The 18,521-nt window shown below is 41.3% G+C and overlaps 1 protein-coding gene across 1 annotated transcript in view; it reads left to right on the top strand.

The window, feature by feature from the left end:
• Window positions 1-376: 376 nt before the first annotated feature.
• The window catches only part of GOLIM4 (golgi integral membrane protein 4), a 32,950-nt gene continuing 14,805 nt past the window's right edge, over window positions 377-18,521 (top strand). Inside the window, exons 1-4 of the mRNA XM_075716903.1 lie at window positions 377-563; window positions 15,967-16,041; window positions 17,317-17,366; window positions 18,100-18,153. Coding sequence (XP_075573018.1) covers window positions 377-563; window positions 15,967-16,041; window positions 17,317-17,366; window positions 18,100-18,153 — 366 coding nt within the window. The remainder of the gene's footprint in view (window positions 564-15,966; window positions 16,042-17,316; window positions 17,367-18,099; window positions 18,154-18,521) is intronic.

Genomic DNA, 18,521 nt, shown 5'->3' with positions numbered 1-18,521 from the left:
GCCCCTGCCGCGGGGACCCGGGGGCCGGGACAGCCGGCCGCGGCCGCCCCCTCCCGCCGCCGGAGGGCCGGGCAGCGCCGGGCAGCCTCCCCGCCGCCTCCCCGCCGCAGCATGCCGGGGCCCGTCGGCCCCGCTCCGAGGCGCGGGGCCCGCACGCAGGGGGAGGGCGCCCGGGGCGTCGCGGCGGTGCCCAGGGGCTGAGGCGCTCGGTCGGCCCCCTCCGTCCCTCCCTCCCTCCGTCCCTCCTCCTCCTCCTCCTCCTCCTCCCGGCGCGGGCCCGGGGCCTCCGATGTCGCCGCCTCGTCGTCCGCTGCCTCCAGCTGCCCGCTGCTAAGCCGTGAGGGGCGGGGGCCCTCCTCGGGACCCCGCCGGGGACATGGGCAACGGGATGTGCTCCCGAAAACAGAAGCGGATTTTCCAGACCCTCCTGCTCTTGACTGTGGTGTTCGGCTTCCTCTACGGGGCGATGCTCTACTACGAGCTGCAGGGCCAGCTGAGGAAGGCTGAGGCCACGGCGCTCAAGTACCAGCAGCATCAGGAGTCCCTCTCAGCTCAGTTACAAGGTACTTACACCCCTTCCTAAGGCTTGCAGAATACCCTCCTCCTCCTCCTCCTCCTCCTCCTCCTTCTCCTCCTCCTCCTCTGGGGAAGTCTGGGCTCCAGCTGTCCAACCTCTCACAAAGTTTTCCTCCTTACGCCCTTCTCCCCCTTCTCTCCCTCCAGCCTGTGGGGTTTTGATATCAAACCGTGGGTAGGATCCTCGCCCCGCTGAAGGCAGCGTGAGGTTTTTGTCATGGACTGCTAGAGAGCTCTAATTCCCCCTCGCTCCCGCACGTTTTGTAGCGTGACTGGTTCCCAAAGGACTGCACATCGCTTTGCAGTTCCTGGCAAGGCAGGCATACTGCCTGCCGCTGTTCAAACAGCACGGACCCCATCCAGCTCTGGGACTTTTGCGTGCTTCTGTGTTGTCTTAGCAGTGCTAATTTTATGCTGCCGAGAGAACATTCAGCTGCAGAAATGCAAGGTTGCAGTTCCTGGGCAGCATAAACCTTAAATAGCTCCAGGAAGGAGAGGGGTATTCTAATAAAGCGTTTTTTTTAAAGGGTAATTTGAAAGTAAAGTTCAAATGAGTTATTTGGATAAGGCTATTCTGTTGCTTTTGGAGTAACTTTGAATTTCTTGGCTTAAAGCTGCCACATAAATACAGATCCTTGTCTGTCTTGGTTTAAGGATGCACCAAATGTGGGCGTCCTGTACTTGAAGATGAAAAGATGCCGATGTCTGACATCTGCATGTCCAGAGATCAGATGCAAAGCAGCAGATATATATGTGAAGCATTAGTGCTCTAGGAAGTGCAAGACCTCAGCACCTCTCTAGTCGCCGAGTGCAAGGTTATCAGGCTGGCATATACAAAGTGCAGAGCCAGCTTTCAAAGCTCTTTCGAGTTTTACTTCTCAAAACTGTATAAAACAAGAATAAGAGTGGTCTGCCCTAGCAGCTGTAACAGTACTTAGCTTCAGGGTGATCTTCAACCATACTTTCACTGTGGAAGCATGCATAAAAGCATGCCTGGGAAGCACGCAGTTTTTATGCAGAGAGCGCAGAATTGGACTTATGCTGTTAAGATTTTTATAGTGATTTGCTACTTGAATATGTTAAGCTACATTCTGAGACCACCATTACTTAGTATTTCAATTTCAGGCCATTTCCAGGTAATGCCATGGAGAAAAATTGACAGAAACCTTCATTTTAGTCATGAAAAAGGTGTAAATGTTTGGTTGGGAGAGGGGTATGTGGCAGATGGCTAAAGGGCTACTTTTGCTAGTCTGTATATTTGCCAACAGTATTTGAAGAGGACACAGGAACATCTTGTTCTCAAGCTAAAATTCAACAAGTTAGCTTTTTCTGTTGCTCTGGCTATACCAAAGAGGAGCATGCAACAAACTTTATCCTTACACAGAGGAGAGATTCTCTTGATCAGATACATTGGGTCTGGACTGCTAGTTTAAACTTTCCATGTCTGAAGCAGTATTTTGAGTAGCCATCATCTATCCATGCACGTTTATGGAAGCAGCAGGCAACTAATAGTTGATAGATGCAGTGGCAGTGCTGCATTTTACATAAGTATTCTCTTGCTTGTTTCAGTGTGTCAATGCGAAATGTAAAATAATGGACCAGAATCTGAAAACATTAATACGTTTGATTATCAATGTGATAAATTTGCATGGTTCTGAGACCCATGGCAATGTATCAAGCCTGTTAAGCAGGAGATCTTATCTATGCCGAGTATGGTAGCAGTAAACCTTGTTTAAAAAAAAAAAAAAAAAAAATTACTAGCAATTAAGTCACAGGATACAAGGAAAATCCTAATGTAACAAAATTGGTTCTTTAAAATTTTCCTGTATTATGGCAATAGCTAATATACCTAAAAGAGGGCGAGGCTGAGAGCCCAGAGGCATCCTAAACGCAGCAGCAAGCATTAGGTGCCTGATCTCCCACTAAGGTAAACGGAAGCTGCATGCCTGAGGACTTGGGCCTAGTGAGCTAGAAAGAAACTTTTCTTCCCTGGCTTTCCCTGTACATTTAATGACTCACTCTAGGATGGCCTGCCCTTTTAAATCCCTTGGATTTTTGCAGTAGCAGTTTATTAGTGAGGGGAACATAGAGAATTTAGATCCTGTGCCTGTGCCCAACTCACCTGGAGATACACAAGCACCATGCTAAGTGGTGATAGACAACACCAAAACCATTTCTGAACCTTTCCTAATTTAATTCTTTGATGTGGAACAACAGGAAGGAATTTTCTTTAAACAACAGAAAGGAATTTTCTTTAAACAACAGGAAGGAATTTTCTTTAAACAGAGACTTCGAAACAACATCAAATGCTGCTGTCCTCAACAATACGAGAGATTACTCTTCAAGTTTATTCTTTTAGGGGAACACAAAAAAATGTATCACTACTAAAGCAGCCCAACTTCTCTTTTCATAGAATCATAGAATCGTTTAGGTTGGAAAAGACCTTTAAGATCATCCAGTAACCATTAACCTAACATTACCAAGTCAAATCCATGCAGCGTAATCTGTTTCTCTATAGATACTGGTCTAGAGAGAACTTTTGGGGCCTGGGAGCACTCTGAAATCTTTTAAATGGGAACCAGTTAAAAGGCGAGGTCATAGTATTGGCATAGTATTGCCGGGAGGAAAAGAGGGTTCTGTATCAACAGCAGTTGATTTCTTAGTGTTTACAGCTCTCTTCTGGGTGACTAAGTAAGACTGTAAAGCTCATTACAAGCTGAGGAGAGAATTGAACCTTGGACTTCTACTTCCTGAACAGAGATTTCATCAGTAGGCTTTTATTGTTTTAAATAAATTAAAAAAAAAAAAAAAAAAAAAAGGCAACTTCTTAAAGTTGTCCTTTTGAGGATCCTGAGCCTGTATTGTGCTGGGCTGGCTATGCTTCTGGAAGGCCGACTGGACTGAAATGCTTGGATGACAGTGAAGTATCACCTGTTTTCTGGATTTTGGTTGGGTTTTGTTGTGACTCCTGGTGCCTAGAAAGACAGGTGCTTTCCTGATCGTACACAGAACAACACTGTTAGGGCTTTTGTGTGGAACTTGAGTCAGTTTGTGAAATGCTTAAGGATCATAGGGAACTCCTGAGTTTATGTATATGGTCACAGTTATGGACCTGAATGCCTTTGGTCTGCCTAGAATCTTAAGAAGGATCCTCAGACGTAGCTTGGAGCGTAGCCTCCCGTCGCTTCCTACTGTCCCCGCTACTATTTTTCTATCTCTGCGCAGGTTTTTAGGTTTTTCATCTAGGTAGGTAATAAGAATCTTCTTTTTGGTCCTTGCCAGTTCTTCATGCCTGAATGAGCAGTGCTTTCTGGTTTTGTTTGAAAAGCCAGTTGGCTCAGATTTTTATCTTTTTCATTGCCTTGTTGTGCTCAAACACAGCACGTGAACCAGGCTAGATCATCTGTACATGTGGGAAAATAGCACTCTTGTCTACCAAGGCAGAATGTACAGATCACTGAAAAATGGTGCAGGAAGAGGTCTCGAATTCATTTAGCCCACACACCTGATCTGAAGAGGGCTGCATACAACTGTTGTTGTAGGGAGTTCTGGCTTTTTCTGGTGTTTGCAGCTGCACGTACTCAGCTGAGAAGTATTTGTGCCTCTTGAAATAAGACCAGGGTGCGATTGGAAGGATGGCAGACTTGGAGAACACGGTAAGAATGGCTGGTTTGGAGAGTCTGGGATGTTAAGCTTAGCCCCTTCAGACAGCTCACGTTGTAGAAGATTTTGTATTTGAAAGCTAAACTCACAAAAAAGAATGTCAAACTTTGGCACTTTTATCTCTTTAACAAACTTCTGATGGGCATGGAGAAAGTAGGGCTGCTTTTGTAACCCACAAAAGGAATACCGGAGGCAAAATTTAGAGATGACACAAAATTTCTTGACTGCTAAGAAAACCTAAAGTCATTGTTATCTGTAAGGTCTTTAATAGAGAAGCTGAGCTTCCCAGTAAGCTGATTATTTTTAAATCTCATTCTTTGAGTATTATATGTTCAAAACATGACGATAATCTTGCTTTTATCATTTTAAGAAATACTAAATAAAACTTGACACTCTTTGCCTCCTACAAAGATGTGTCAAACTAAGTCTTAAACTATTGGCCATATAGGAACAGGCTTCAGTGGCTAGAGCATAGAATCATAGAATCGTTTAGGTTGGAAAAGACCTTAAAGATCATCCGGTCCAACCATTAACCTAACACTACCAAGTCCACCACTAAAACAGTTGAGGGTAGAGTAATAATTTCATGGTTCCTGGTTTGGTGGCTGGATTATTTTTTAATGAAAGGAAAAACTAGGAATCATGAACAGAAATGTATTGACAGCTGTAGATGAACCTGGTCATACCTTTGACTGCTTCAACACTGAATGCATCTACGAATGTCTTTTTAGCCCTTACAGCTTCTGTCTGCTCATCCTCTGGGTGTTAAGTAATCCCTTGTATACTATTTTAATCTGTTTAATCTGTTTTAATCCCTAATACTAGTAACAGCCTACATTAGTGCCTTTTACTACCTTGATTTCCCTGCCCTTTCTCTTAGAGTCACAGCGTATCTGATGGCCTCAGGCAATCTCTGTGCAGCCTGAGACCATACTTTAATCTTGAGAGCCAACCCAGCAGGGACTCTGAACTTGAGAGTTCAGAGTCTGCCCCACTGTAAACAAGGTGTGGATTTCCTCAAAGCGATCTGATCCAGCGCTGGAAAGCACCAGCTGAAAAGCAAATGCAGAATTCCTCTGTGCCTGTTGTGCCATTTGTTCCAAACCCAGGCCCCTCCTTGGAGGTGACCTGCTAGAAGTTGATCAGATCTACAGCAGCTCTGTGTATAGAGATTTGCATAATGCATCATACTAGCTCATAGTTCCGTGTAACTTTTTAGTGGTTAATATTTATTATGTCTGCCTGCATGCTAACTACATAGATGCCAAAGCCATTCTTAGTGAAGTGCATACAGATGTGGATGTACTTCACTATCTCACCCCTCTTTTATAGTACTCTATTTAAACCTGTACCTTAAGTTGGCAGAGCTAGGAAGAACTAACAGTACTTTCGATGCCTTATTTTTCACGTGCGTCATACAAGTAGAGCTACATCTACGCAGCTCTTATATGGTTTGGTTGTTCTCCATAACAGCAGCAGCCTGAATTCCTGTCATTCCTATTAGTTTCAGATTGCACGTAACGCTACAGCACTTATTTTGATTGTGTTTTGTTGCTATCTGAGACCTGAAAGATCTGTGGTAGCACTGTAATAGTAGAGGTTAGTTCTCTGTGTACTGTTGGCACGCGGGTGTACTTCAACGCCAAGTACAGTACTGTGTGAAATGGCAAATACAACATCCCTAATTCTGCTACCTGCCTTCCTGAAATGGTATGCTTTGGTTTGTAACCTCATCTAAGAATCTGCCTTTTGTACTTCCATTCACGTTTTCCACTGGATATTTAATGTTCTAAATACTTAAAACCACCTTAAACGTTTGAAAGTATTTGTGCAAAATTTTAGTGTGGAAGATCTATATGCTGTAAATTTATATTCATATATGCGTTCGTATGTACATATATGTATGTATAAAACATATATTTAGATAGATGTATGTCTGTTTTGCAGCTCAACCTGAAGATTTTGGATTATCTGGAATTATCAAGATTTTTTTCCTAATCCGAGTACAGAAAAGGTGCTAGAGCTTTGGTCGGTTCAGTTAACTCAGGGAGCTGCTTTCTTGCTTCTAGGTCCATAATGAGTAAGAGTCCTAGCAGCTGAATTCTATGACTAGAAAGATAAATTGAGCAAATGCCCATATTTATTTTTTTTTCTCATTCCTGTAATCTGTGCCCGAGTGCCCTTAAATCACTTTCTTTCCTTGTGGACATAATACTTTCAGGATAAATTTCTGCCAGTGCTGCAATATTCCATCTGCACCCAAGCTGGAATCTGGGCTGAAGATCAGAACATGTAGTCTGAAGGAATGCTAAGCAGCATGAGGTAATAGGGTGGTTTTGTTCCCTGGGTTTCGTTGCTTCTCCCCACCACCCGGTTTAATATTGGGCCTGGTAGCTAACGGACTGACACAAGATAGAGCCAATATCCTGAAACTATTTGTTATTGATGATGATTTAAGCCTTTTAAAGCTTGTGCGTGATTGATCTGTCTGGGTTTATGAACACTTCAGAGCTGAGAGAGAAGGAGGGGGATGCAAGATGGGCAGATGCTTTGGCGCGTTTGCATTCTGGCCTGTTCGGCGGTCGTCCTCTGTTGCGTATTCCTAGCAGGTGAAGGTTTGGAGGCAGCTTCTGCATCACCTAAAACGTCATCAGCTTTGCTGGAGGGAGACTAGTAGAGAAGCCGAGGATGAAACAGCCACATCTGACAACTGTAGCTGCAAACTGAAATCTTGTCAACAGTGTAGTTTAAGCGATAGCTGGCTGTGCTAAGCACACGATGTGGGAAGAGTTTTAGGGTGGTTGGGACCGTGCAATTGTCCTGACAAAACTCTAAAGTTAATATCTGCGAGTTGGGCACTCCTGGAGTGGTTCAGTTAAGATTGTTGCTTTACTGTTAAAACCAAAGCCTAAACAACAGAGTGGAATTACTTCCTTATTTGAGCAAAACGGATTGAATTCTCCAGTCTTACATATAATGTTCCAAACACATTGTCTCATTAGGCTGGCTGTTCTTCTGGGCAGGATCCAGCCTTGTCAGCCTGTGTATCTGGGTGGGACAACCTTTTGAGTAAGGTTTCCACCCACAGTGAACTTTTGAGTACGTGTTATAGCATCTCTTGTATAGTGGTGAGGATACTGCCAGCAATTTGTGGCTAATAGAGTTCACTTTGCTCATTTTGGAATAGGATCCTTGCATACAAAAAGTAATTAAATCTGTCCTGCTAAAAGTCAGGTGCTGTTTTGAGGTTTAATGGCAATGAAAGCTAAAGGAATCGGATAACTGTAAAAATGAACGATACAGAACAAATAATTAAGGCAGAATCTTTTGTTGGGTGATTTTTCTTGGGATTTTTAGGATTTGGGGGCATGAATTTCTAGTCATGTTGGAGCCCGAGGTAAGCACTTAAGGAATTCAGCCTGTTTGGATGCTGTTCCTTGTTTAAAGAAGGGTCTTCTGAGCTGGATGCAATTCTGATCTTTTTCTGGTGATCTAGCATAAACGAAACTTCCTGAGATTTTCAACTGTGTGTCTTTAATTAAGAAATAAAAGAAACTGCAATTACTCCACCTCTTCCTCTACGTTTTTTTTTTTTTTCCCCCCTAAGGTATCTGAAATTAACCTGGTATCTTATTTTCCCAAGGTGACTCAGATCCCGAGTTTGGCAGTCATTTCCAGGGCTTAATTACAGAGATGTTGAGAGAAGTATGGCCTGCCTGTGCTCCTGGAGGGCGCAGTAAGCAGTCTATTCCTATCCATGCCACCACACTGAACAATGCCATTTTCAGTGTTTCAGGTAATCTGTCATACTTGGATGCATATTTTGAGGTTTGACAGTGATCTTCTGTTACAAAAAAAAAAAAAAAAAAGAAATTATGAACGACTAACTCAAACTATTGATTTCTGTGTGCTGGTTTTTTTGAAAGATATAACTGGAGCTGACTCCAAGTCCCCTGTGTAAAGAGCTCTCGAGAACTAATTTAAGGAAGTGGTTTAGCAGTTTTGTAAGGTGATAACCATAGCTATTACATCAGTTTTTGCCATATTCCATTATGATAAAAATGCAAATGTGTGCTTCAGTTAGGAGAGACCGTTAAAACAACATGTGTGTGTATATATAGTTGTGCTAGTTTCTGAATACATATTTTTATATAGATCCTAACAGCATGTAGATAGAATCACTAGACTTGTGCATAAAATTGAAAAGAAGTCTAAAAGAATTTTTGGGAGAAAGAACAGGCCCTTTTTTCCTGGAGCTGAGAGTTGAGCAGACCCAGACAGTCAGAGATGATGTGGGAAGGAAAGTGTTGTCTCTGCAGCTCTTCTGAATGTTTGTGTGTTTTCTTCAAAATGGCCTGGTGTGTCATGACAAAAATGGCAGAATAATGGAGAGAAGAAAATCATAAAAGGAAAAAGGAATGGAGTTTTTTTAGAAGTAAATCTGCTAGCCATAAGAATTTAAGTCTAAAATCACTAAAGAGGTTTTGTTTGAACTATTTGCATTTATCATCATTAAAAAAAAAAAATCGTTAGCCTAGATAGGTGTATAGAAAACTGCATATGCAAGGTGAGATGCTAATCTGACCCAGCATGTCATAATCATGGGTGGCACCAAAGGTTGAAAGAAATCATTTGTGGAGTGTGCAGGAAATCTTTTCTGGGATGGAAAACGTGATCTCTTTCCTAATAAAAGTCATGTCTGAAGCCTGACTGTTAGGGATTAAATATTTAATTGCATTTAATACCCCTTCTCAAACTTCTAGTTTTGGCAGCAGCTATTACAGTTTACTGCTTCAACATGATAAATACCTCCCTATATCCCAACCTATCATGTTTTACTTGCCATTTGTTTTTAAATCTGTTGTTTCCTAGAGGTGTTGCTGACTTCTAAGAAAGGGAGTACGTGAGGCAGGGTAGACTGTAAGTATTCTATTAAATGTAGATGTTTAGTCCAGTTTAGAAATTAACTTTCATGTCATCCTTATAGCTGAATAGAGGCCACAACTATTTCTTAGAAATGTAAGCACATGTTTCTGGGGCGAACTGCATTAGTGTGCCAAATTCCCCAGCATTCCCCCATTTCCAGAACTGCAGTCAAAGCAAAACTTTGAAGATCTGCAACACTTCTCCACGTTGTGCTTCAGATTTCCTCTTTTTGAGGATGCATAGCTGAAGGTTTGTTAAGCATGTGAATTTTCTTATATGCTTACCTGAACTCTCCACACATTCCAGAGCTTTTGAAGTTCTTTCATGATTAGTTCTGATACCTTGTCTAATCTGTTACCAAGCTCTGGAATGTTAGTGTGTGAAAACCCCTCGATAGAAGGCAAGCTTCATAGAGAGCATCAGTGATAATTCTTGTCCTGGGCAAGACACCAGGGCCTGAGTTGGAGTTTGTAAAGCCCAAAGCAGGAGTCTCACAACTTTAGTTAAGGAGTCAGCTGTGAGCTTTAATGGATTCCAACGCTCACGGCAACTAACAGGATACAGGCAATTCCCAAACTATTCTTTGTTTTTTCAGATATACTCCAACTTACCCAGAAAAGATTCCAGTGTTCCAAGATTGAAAATGTTATATCAAAATGCACGTAGTCAATTCTCTGTTATCTTTGGGTAGATCTTACCCGGTTTACGGCTAAACTTTGGCCTACATGCGGGCACTTGATCAGTCTCCATCTACAGCTCTGTGCAGAGCTGTTGTAGTAGCAGCGGTGTATCTCATTCATAGAGTCACAGAATCATTCAGGTTGGAAAAGACCTTGAAGATCATCCAGTCCAACCATTAACCTAACATTACCAAGTCCACACTAAACCAATTAAGGGCAGACTAGACTAAACCATGTCCCGAAGTGCCACGTCTACCTGTTTTTTGAACATTTCCGTGTAGAGCCACTCCGCATTGGGAGCACGATGCGGTGGGACGTCGCTCTGGAGTACAGCTAGCTGCCTGCACTCAAGCTAGTGAGACACAGATCTCCATAATTTGCTCAAGTCCCATTCTCCAGTTCTAGTTTCTTACTGGAGTACTGACTAAGTTAGAGGAACAGATTTATTTTAATTGCTAGGTTATTTTTGGTGCAGGATCTTTGAAAGTGGTAGATGTTACTGCTTTTTCCTTGTAAAACTGAAATCAGCGGTAGGTCTGTGACAAACACTACGAAACTGCTGAATAGGAAGATCCAGACATTAAACACAAACTTCTCTCTTAAAATTATTAATACTTTAAGCAACGTAAATGACTAGAGAATTAAGTCAAAGCAGTGGTTATTTTTAAGCACAACTGCCAAGGCATGGTTTAGTTTGCCAGGAGGAATTCTGCTCTTTTGCAGTGACTGGCTGTAATTTGACAAAGCTATTACTTGATTGTTCTTCATGTGAGTAAATTGAAAAGTGTAGGAGTTTATTTCAAAGTAAATGCAATTGTGATACTGCACGCAGTGCTAGTTGTGGTTTTCAGTGAACAAAAGGAGAGCAGTCCATCCCTGCCTGTATGCCGAATTGTTCCATAATTAAGCCAGAAAAATGCTTGTTTTTTACAACTAGTTTCACATTATCTTGGCTTCTATTTCTGTCCTTTTTGTATAAATTCAAACCAGGAAAATTCAAGGGCATAAAATATGAAATAGTTTCAATATTTTGTTCCATATATTGTAAATATGTGGTTTCTGTAATGTTTTCTTGCGCTATACTTAAAACACAGTTTTCCTAGTCTTTATTGTGGGAATACTTCCATTGTTTCTTAGGTGTTTGCAGTGTCACTGGAATATCCATTTATTGCTAAACTCTCGGTTGAGAATCTTTGAAAGAGGTGGAGCGTATACTGTGACCAGTATGGGTTGTATGGTGGTCGGGAATCCTGACACTTGTCCAGGAGCTACCCACAGTTTGATAATCTGTTTCTGATAAGATTATCAGTGGTGAAATAGTGGATCTCCTTGTTTGAAGCCAGATTCACTGACTTAATCATACACAGACCTGGAAGCTTGGGGAGCAGGTCTTGCTATATTAATAACGTGTTCTCCCAGCATGAAACATTAGCATCGGATGAGTCAAGAAAGCGCTTCTGAGATAAGATTTTTTATTATTGTCATTGGAGTAGAAAATCTATCCTACACCCTGTATTGAAGGGATTCTTCCTTGGCTCACGGAAATGCTTTACTCTCAGCAGAAAAGCTGTTTGCATGGGTTCACATTTTAAATTGTTCTGTCTGCAGTGACAAGAATTGGAAATTAACTGTATTTTTATAACAAGTCTATGTTCCACAGACCTTCATAGTGTTACTAGAAAAGTGCCAGTGTGGCTTACCACACGCTGCTGGTTCAGTTCAACTCTGCCACAGTCTGGGAGAAAATAGCACTGAATGTTGCCAAGACTACTGAAATCTGCTGGTTTTAAACGAAAGGTGTTACTGTAAGCTCAGAGAAAGATTGCAGAATTGCATAAGAAACAGTAACAATGAAATTAATAAGATTTCTTGCATCACGTATATTTAAATCCCAATGTAATCTTTAATTTTCCAGTAATGTAAGATAGTGGGAGCCGGGCTATTTTAGAGTCTTGAATCATGCATCTGACAGACCAAAATACCAAAGTAACACAGTTGCAAAATTGCTGATAATGTAAAATAGGAAATACTTTCTTTTAAGTATACAATAACGGCTTATTTGGCTTAATAATTGTTTTACTGCTTAGAGGTGCAAAGCAAAGATAAGAGAAATAACCGTGACTGTTAAATAAGCTTGCCTTCACGGGATTGCTTGACTCCTGTGTTGCAAGTAACGTCCAGTAATGGTCAAAGTGGTTTAATCTTCTGAGAACCTGTAGAGCATCGCACCCCCGCCTTCTCCTCCACTTCCCTTTCTGCATGACAAAAATCTTAAATCAAGGACTTGATTTAATTGGGATCAATCAAAGAACTGTTAAATACTTCCTTGTTGAAGGCAAAAGGTGGTTTAACTAGCTGTGACGTTACTGGTTCTGTTTCTGGGCTTTGCTCTGTGAGGCTGGATCCCCTCTCTGTGGGTTCATGTTGTTCTTTGTTCTTGTAGGTTATGTTATATAGGTAACTTAAAGAATTAAACTGATACATGCGGTTATTCTAGCTTTGGAATAGGGCATGTTAGCCATTAGATGACAATGTGTTTTCCCTCTTTTGTACCGTTCTATTAACATAGAAACAAAGTTCAATTATTTGTGGAAAGAACAGGACAAAATTAAGACCTTACCCTATGAAAAAAATTATTTGTGAAGTGCCACATTGGTGCATCACACCAGTAGGAATTTGCCGGGTTCCTTATATAGGTTTCACCCCTCTGGCTGGGAAACCTATAATAGAAAACATGTTTTTCAATGTATTTATTTGTTTGAGATTCTTGCTCAGACAGCTTATATCCAGGCTGGTAGTGAAGAAGGAGAAATCCCCTGCTGTAGTAACAAGAGCCTTATAGTTTGGACTCTTGCCTAGGAAGTTCCTGACTGGTGGGAATAATTTATGTTTATGGGAGATAAACTCCTATATGTAGTTACAAAATCTGACCTACAACCTCCTCCCCAAAAGAGCAAGTGAGAAAATATGGAAGCTATGCTTTTTTAGTAATTATTTTCTTAATCAAAAGCTTCATTATGTTGCACATTATGGACTTCTATCAGAGAAAAACATTGCTGAACCAACTAGTAAATGAACTAGAAGGGACGAGGTGTGGGAGGAAGTTTTTCTTAGCCCTTTTTGGCCATCTGAAGGGCTATTTTAAGACATTGCCAGCTTTGTTCCAGTATTTCAAAGGTTAGCACGCAGCAGGTAGCAGTAAGGATGCACTGCCTGGGAGGGCTGTAGAGCGTTGCTTGGAAGTGCAGGGTGAAGATGGGAAAGCCGAAGCTCAGCAGAGACGCAATTAGCTGTGAAGGGTACAGAGCACTGCGGGCCCTAAAATCCAACCTATTGCATTCTCTTTCTCCTTTCTTCCTGCCCTTGTTAGGGGTTTGTCGTGCAGGGTTCTCCCCGCCCTTGTTAAAAAACTAGGAGGAGCTGAGGAAGGTATGCTTGCAGACAAAGGAGTGAAATGGAAAATGTTACCTCTGAATCCGTTTGTGGTTTAGTCCGTTTGCCAAAAAGCCTATTTCCACCCCTGATTGTATGGGAGGGGAAACCCATTATGGATTTTCATTTCTCTCCTGAGTTGCTATGCTACAACCACTGTTCCTTTTGCAATGTCATTTGGCATTCACAATCTTTGGTGCCGACATAAAACCATTACTGTAGTCCTGCCATTTTTTTTTTTTTTTTTTTTTTTTGACCCCTTCTCTGGAAGCTCACTTGCTGGTGACTTTGTGAATATTCATTACATGCTTGTTTTGTTGCAGAGGATGTTGATACATTAGTTCATCTTGACTGATGCCCTTGACTTTAGAAGATAAATAGCAAAGTAGAGATAGGTGACAAGGATTGATGAGCAATCCAGCTTCTAAGCCAAAACGTAAACACTGGTAGATAAGCCCGTAGCTAAAGGGCCTGCAGAATGCACCTTGGTGGAATTAAGAACACGTTTTAAGGTGCAAGAGGAGTTTTCTGTACCTGCCAAGATACAAATCTTTATTTGATGCTTCCTGTTGAAGGCTTATGTTCACCAATGGTTTACTTCTCGGAAAATGAGTTTCCTAGTTGTGAAGGCAAAATCACACATTGCATTAATACAAGTTAATAACTCTTTACAAGAGTGCAAATTATAATTTGGACAGGGAAAAGTACTTGTGTTAACCTGAGCTTGAGCAAATGTACATTTGTGGGAGTTTTAATTAATATCTTTTCTTTGCTGCAAACTTGGTAGGCCATTTCAGATAATGATCCTTCAGTCTAGTGAGTGGTGAGGAAAGGGTCAATAGGGACCGATGTGCCCCATCGCTTGTGAGAGACATCCGAAACTAGATGTTCAAAACACAAGCCTGAATGAAATGGTGCTTTACTGGCAGCTAAGTGGTGGCACTCTCTGCCAGAGGATGCTGGATGACCTAAATACACGTGGATACGACAAACAATTAGAGAAATTCATAAATGTAAAATCCATTTTGGAATGGTGTATGCAAAGGACCTGCAGGCGCCTCGGACAGTCTTTGGGAGTCATAAATTGCTGGGAGACAGTGCCAAAGAAATACTGGAAACTCATTGTGTGTATTGTGTATTAGGCATCTGCTCGTCACGTCCTGAGAGATGGCACGGTTGGTCTGTTGGACCACTGATATGACCAAGAGTAGCTGTCATACCGTAAAATTCTAGAAATAAGGTTGTTCCTGCTTTCTGTGGTCAAACCTGGAGCAGTCAGTCTCCTGCAGTGCTACCCAGCGTTCCAGGTCACTGCCAGTCGTCACTGCTGCTCTCTTAGAAACGGCGCAAGCCGGCACTGCCAGCAGAAGAAATTGTTACACGCCCTGTCCCCAGCTGCCAGGTCCTGCTCCCCATCACCCGCAGCAGTGAGAGCAAAGGGAAGGACAGCATGAGAACAAGCAGGAGAACCACCTCTTCTGGCAGCAGTGTCAGCTCAAAGGGCTTGGAGAGGTGCTCTGACATCTTTGCCAAACTCTACAAAATACCACAGGTATTTTTTTGTAGTCGGTGACCCCACTGGAGGGGACAGCGCTACAGCACGTGACTACTGTTACCTGGTCTGCTGAGGGTGTTGCGGGTTGTGCTATGGAGTGGTGTCCCGAAAACCTCAGCTTGGTGCTTTTTGGCTGAAGTGCTGTACGCAGACCGCTGCTTCATTCACCTCTAGACTGTCATGTGGGTAGTTTGACTCAATTAAAGAAAATGCACAAATGGATTTTAAAATCAGTGAAGATTAAATTTTACTCTCAAACTGAAATGATTTCCTGACGAGCAGTCTCTGATACCCTAGCCTTACAGACAAGCATCCAGTTCAGCTTTATACTTCAGCTATCCCAGCCCTTCATATAATTTCTTCTGTCCTTCCTCCTTTATCTCCTTAACCAGGGGGTGAAAAAAACCCCTCAAAAAACCCCCCCGAATCCTCCTCAGAGTATGTGGGTATTCCATGCAAGTACAAGGTGCTTTAGCATATATATGTATATATATACACACACACACATATATATATACACCCTGCTGTTGGCATGTCCTCACAAAGAAATTGAGGACACGATACCTCAGCATTTCATCGTGCAGTCTGTGCGTCAGCAGCACTGTGGTGTTAAGGATCTGGGCTTAACAAAAAGGAAGGTCACAGAAAACTGAGTTGTCCAAGTTTTTGGAAGACTTTAGGAATGGATCTGAGGTTCTCCATGTCTTAGGTGCAGTGGTACACCAGACGGGCTGCTTAGCCTTTCTCGGCCGTCCTGCTCTTGTGCATCTCTTCCCTCCTTTGTGACTTTGCTGAAAGGATTTACTCTGGCACTAAGGTTGTCCTGTCTTACTTCCCTGTCTCTTTACAAACAAGGCAGGAGAGAATGAAAGCATGGGAAAAACAAATCACTTACGCACTTATCACATTATGCAATGGAAATAACCCGGAATTCAGGATCAATAAAGCATGCAGAAAAGAAAAAAAAGTTACTGTCCCAAATGATACAAACAGGCCTTTATCCTATGACCTCATTCCACTTGTATTTTCCTGGTACATTCCGTGCCAACGCTCTCTGGGTGTGCTGGGGGTGGGTGGTGGTTTTTTGTATGTATTACTTTTAAAATGAATTGTGTACAAAATTTCTCTTTTCAGTTGTATATGAGCACAGGTCAAGATTAGAAAAGTCATTACAAAAGGAAAGGCTTGAACATAAGAAAGCGAAAGAAGGTAAAAACATGCTTTTCACTTTGACATTTAAGATATTATTTTAGAAGTTAACTTCAGATGTATTTTGTTCAGTTTTAAATGAGTTACCAATGTCTAACACATTAGCAGGACCACCTTGGCAGATCTGTGGTGGTCTTTTTAGTACATATTTTTAATTTTTTTTTTAATCTAATCTTTTTAAAAAGTAATAATCTTTTTAGTACTGTTTATAGATCACTGCAACATGGCATAGTATCCAGAGAGGATATGTGTGTATCAATGTACAAAAACCTAACACGTATGTGGAATATGGGCATGTGTAAATCCTGTTGTGGCATGCTGAAAATTTAAAACTTGTACCAAAACCATGGGATCTTTTCCTGCATTCCGTCAATGTGAAATTAGACTCTGAATCAGTATTTTTACACATGCTTAAGGGTAAACGCATGCTAACATTTTTTTTTTTTTCTGATTAAAACTAAGTTCTAGGTGTGTGTGAGGGGGAAATGCTGGCACACATTGTATTTCTTACACATCAGCCCTCGATGAAACTTCAGCAGAATGCAATCCTCTTGGTTTTCTTTGAGTCTGTTGCTCTAAATTCACTACAATTTTCAGAGTAAAGCCTGTGTTCTTCCTAAAACTGAGGACTCAGCTGCTGAATTAAAATACCTACTTTAGCAAAGATTAAGAACATGTAAGAAATTATTCTTACTGTGCAGTCCTTGACAGCTTTCTGGTGCCATCTAGCGTAGAGCTGTCCTATTGCTATGCAAAGGTGAGTTGGCATTTTCAAATCTTGAAAAGAGGATCAAGGAACTAAAGGGGAAAATTTTTTTTTGTTTAAACTTAGACTAGACTTTTACACTTCTTAAAGTACATTTTTTTTTTTTTATGCTAATACAAGAATATGTGGTTTATAAATGTCCTTTTCCTTTTGAATGATGCTACTGGGCCTCTACTGAGAGAGTTCATGTAACAGATTTAATTACCCATCCGTAGTCTTGAGCCTGTACCCCCTATATCTCACACTAAGATATGAAACTTTTTATTGAAAATATTTCCTGAAACTTTTTAATGAAAATATTTCCTGAAACTTTTTAATGAAAATATTTTGTCAAAATTTGAGCATTTTGTTAAAGTCTCTGTAGTTTTTTTGAAGATCTTTTGGAAAACTGTAACTGCATAAGTATTCGTCTCTTTAAGAGGATTTATGTACGCAACAGTTATGTTATTTAAGTACAGGTTCTAATCTTCCTGGGTTTTTTCATCAGTATTTTCCCTTTTATGTTGTAGATTTTCTTGTTTATAAACTAGAAGCACAGGAAACACTAAATAAAGGAAGGGTAAGTCATCATTCCTAGTATAAGTTTTTAATAGTTGATGCTACGTGAGTTGCAAGAAAAAGGAAATGCTTTGCAGTTACAACTGTTCGAAGAAGTCTCACAAAATACTGACTGAAAGAGCGCTCACTTACTTGATTTCTACTCGGCACGCATAAGTGCTCTGCAGTTCCTGATTATTTGAGCTTAATAGGAAATTCTAATATCTTTCCAGAAAATAAATTTAGAAAATATCCCCCTGTTTATATTATGGTAGTTCAAATGTCATGTTACCATTTTTAAGGGGGAATAATAAGGCATTAGAAATCTTTTTGTAGCTTAGCCCACAGGGAAAAGGACAGTGACAACTTTCTAACACGTGGTCTTTGAACTGGAAAGTATAAAAACATCAGGAAACTTTGGTTTATATACCAAGTGCCAGAAGGAAAGCTGTATCTGGCAAAGGACCCAGAGACCCGTACAGAATTCTTTATAAAGCGAGTAAATTAGGATTTTATGGCTACTTCATGTTGTAACTGGGGAGCAGTTTGTGAGCTGAGTAACCTAAGTTAAAATACATTGTTGCTGCAATAAGTGCAAAGTATATATGCTTGCTATGTTCCAAAGCAAGTGGAGAGATTCATTTGTTTCCTGGGGAGTTACGTCCCTCCGTTTGTGACTCCTAAATAACTGCATGTGCAGAGGTTAGGGGAATGACAGCATTGTTCTGTTTAACGCTAGTGTTTTCCTTTTACAGCAAGACTCAAATAGCCGATACAGTGCGCTGAGTGTACAACACCAGATGTTGAAGGTAGGCAGCTGAGATAACCCACTTTCCCAGGACACTGGCATTCTGCTATGTCGGGGAGATACGGCCTCGCTGGCTTCTGCTAGTTCACTCCAGCATGTCAGTACATCGATGGTGACTTCCTCTTGCAACAGTACCCTTAAAAGATGCTTTACTGCCGTTTTTCCAGCGGGTAACTTAATCTTATCGAACGTAATTACTTGTATGGAACACTGACTTACCAGACTTTACATAGTTTGGCATGTAAAGAATTTCTTAGACGCATTCAGCAGCTCCCAATGGGACAGTGCAACTGCAGGGCGAGGTGACGTAGCCCTAAAACAGGAGACTGCTCATCACAGAGATCATTTTCTGTTTGAGAGGAGCTGCAA

Source organism: Pelecanus crispus, chromosome 9 (assembly GCF_030463565.1).
Source record: "Pelecanus crispus isolate bPelCri1 chromosome 9, bPelCri1.pri, whole genome shotgun sequence".
Classification (NCBI taxonomy): Eukaryota; Metazoa; Chordata; class Aves; order Pelecaniformes; family Pelecanidae; genus Pelecanus; species Pelecanus crispus.
This window is presented reverse-complemented; position numbering and strand designations above follow the sequence as displayed.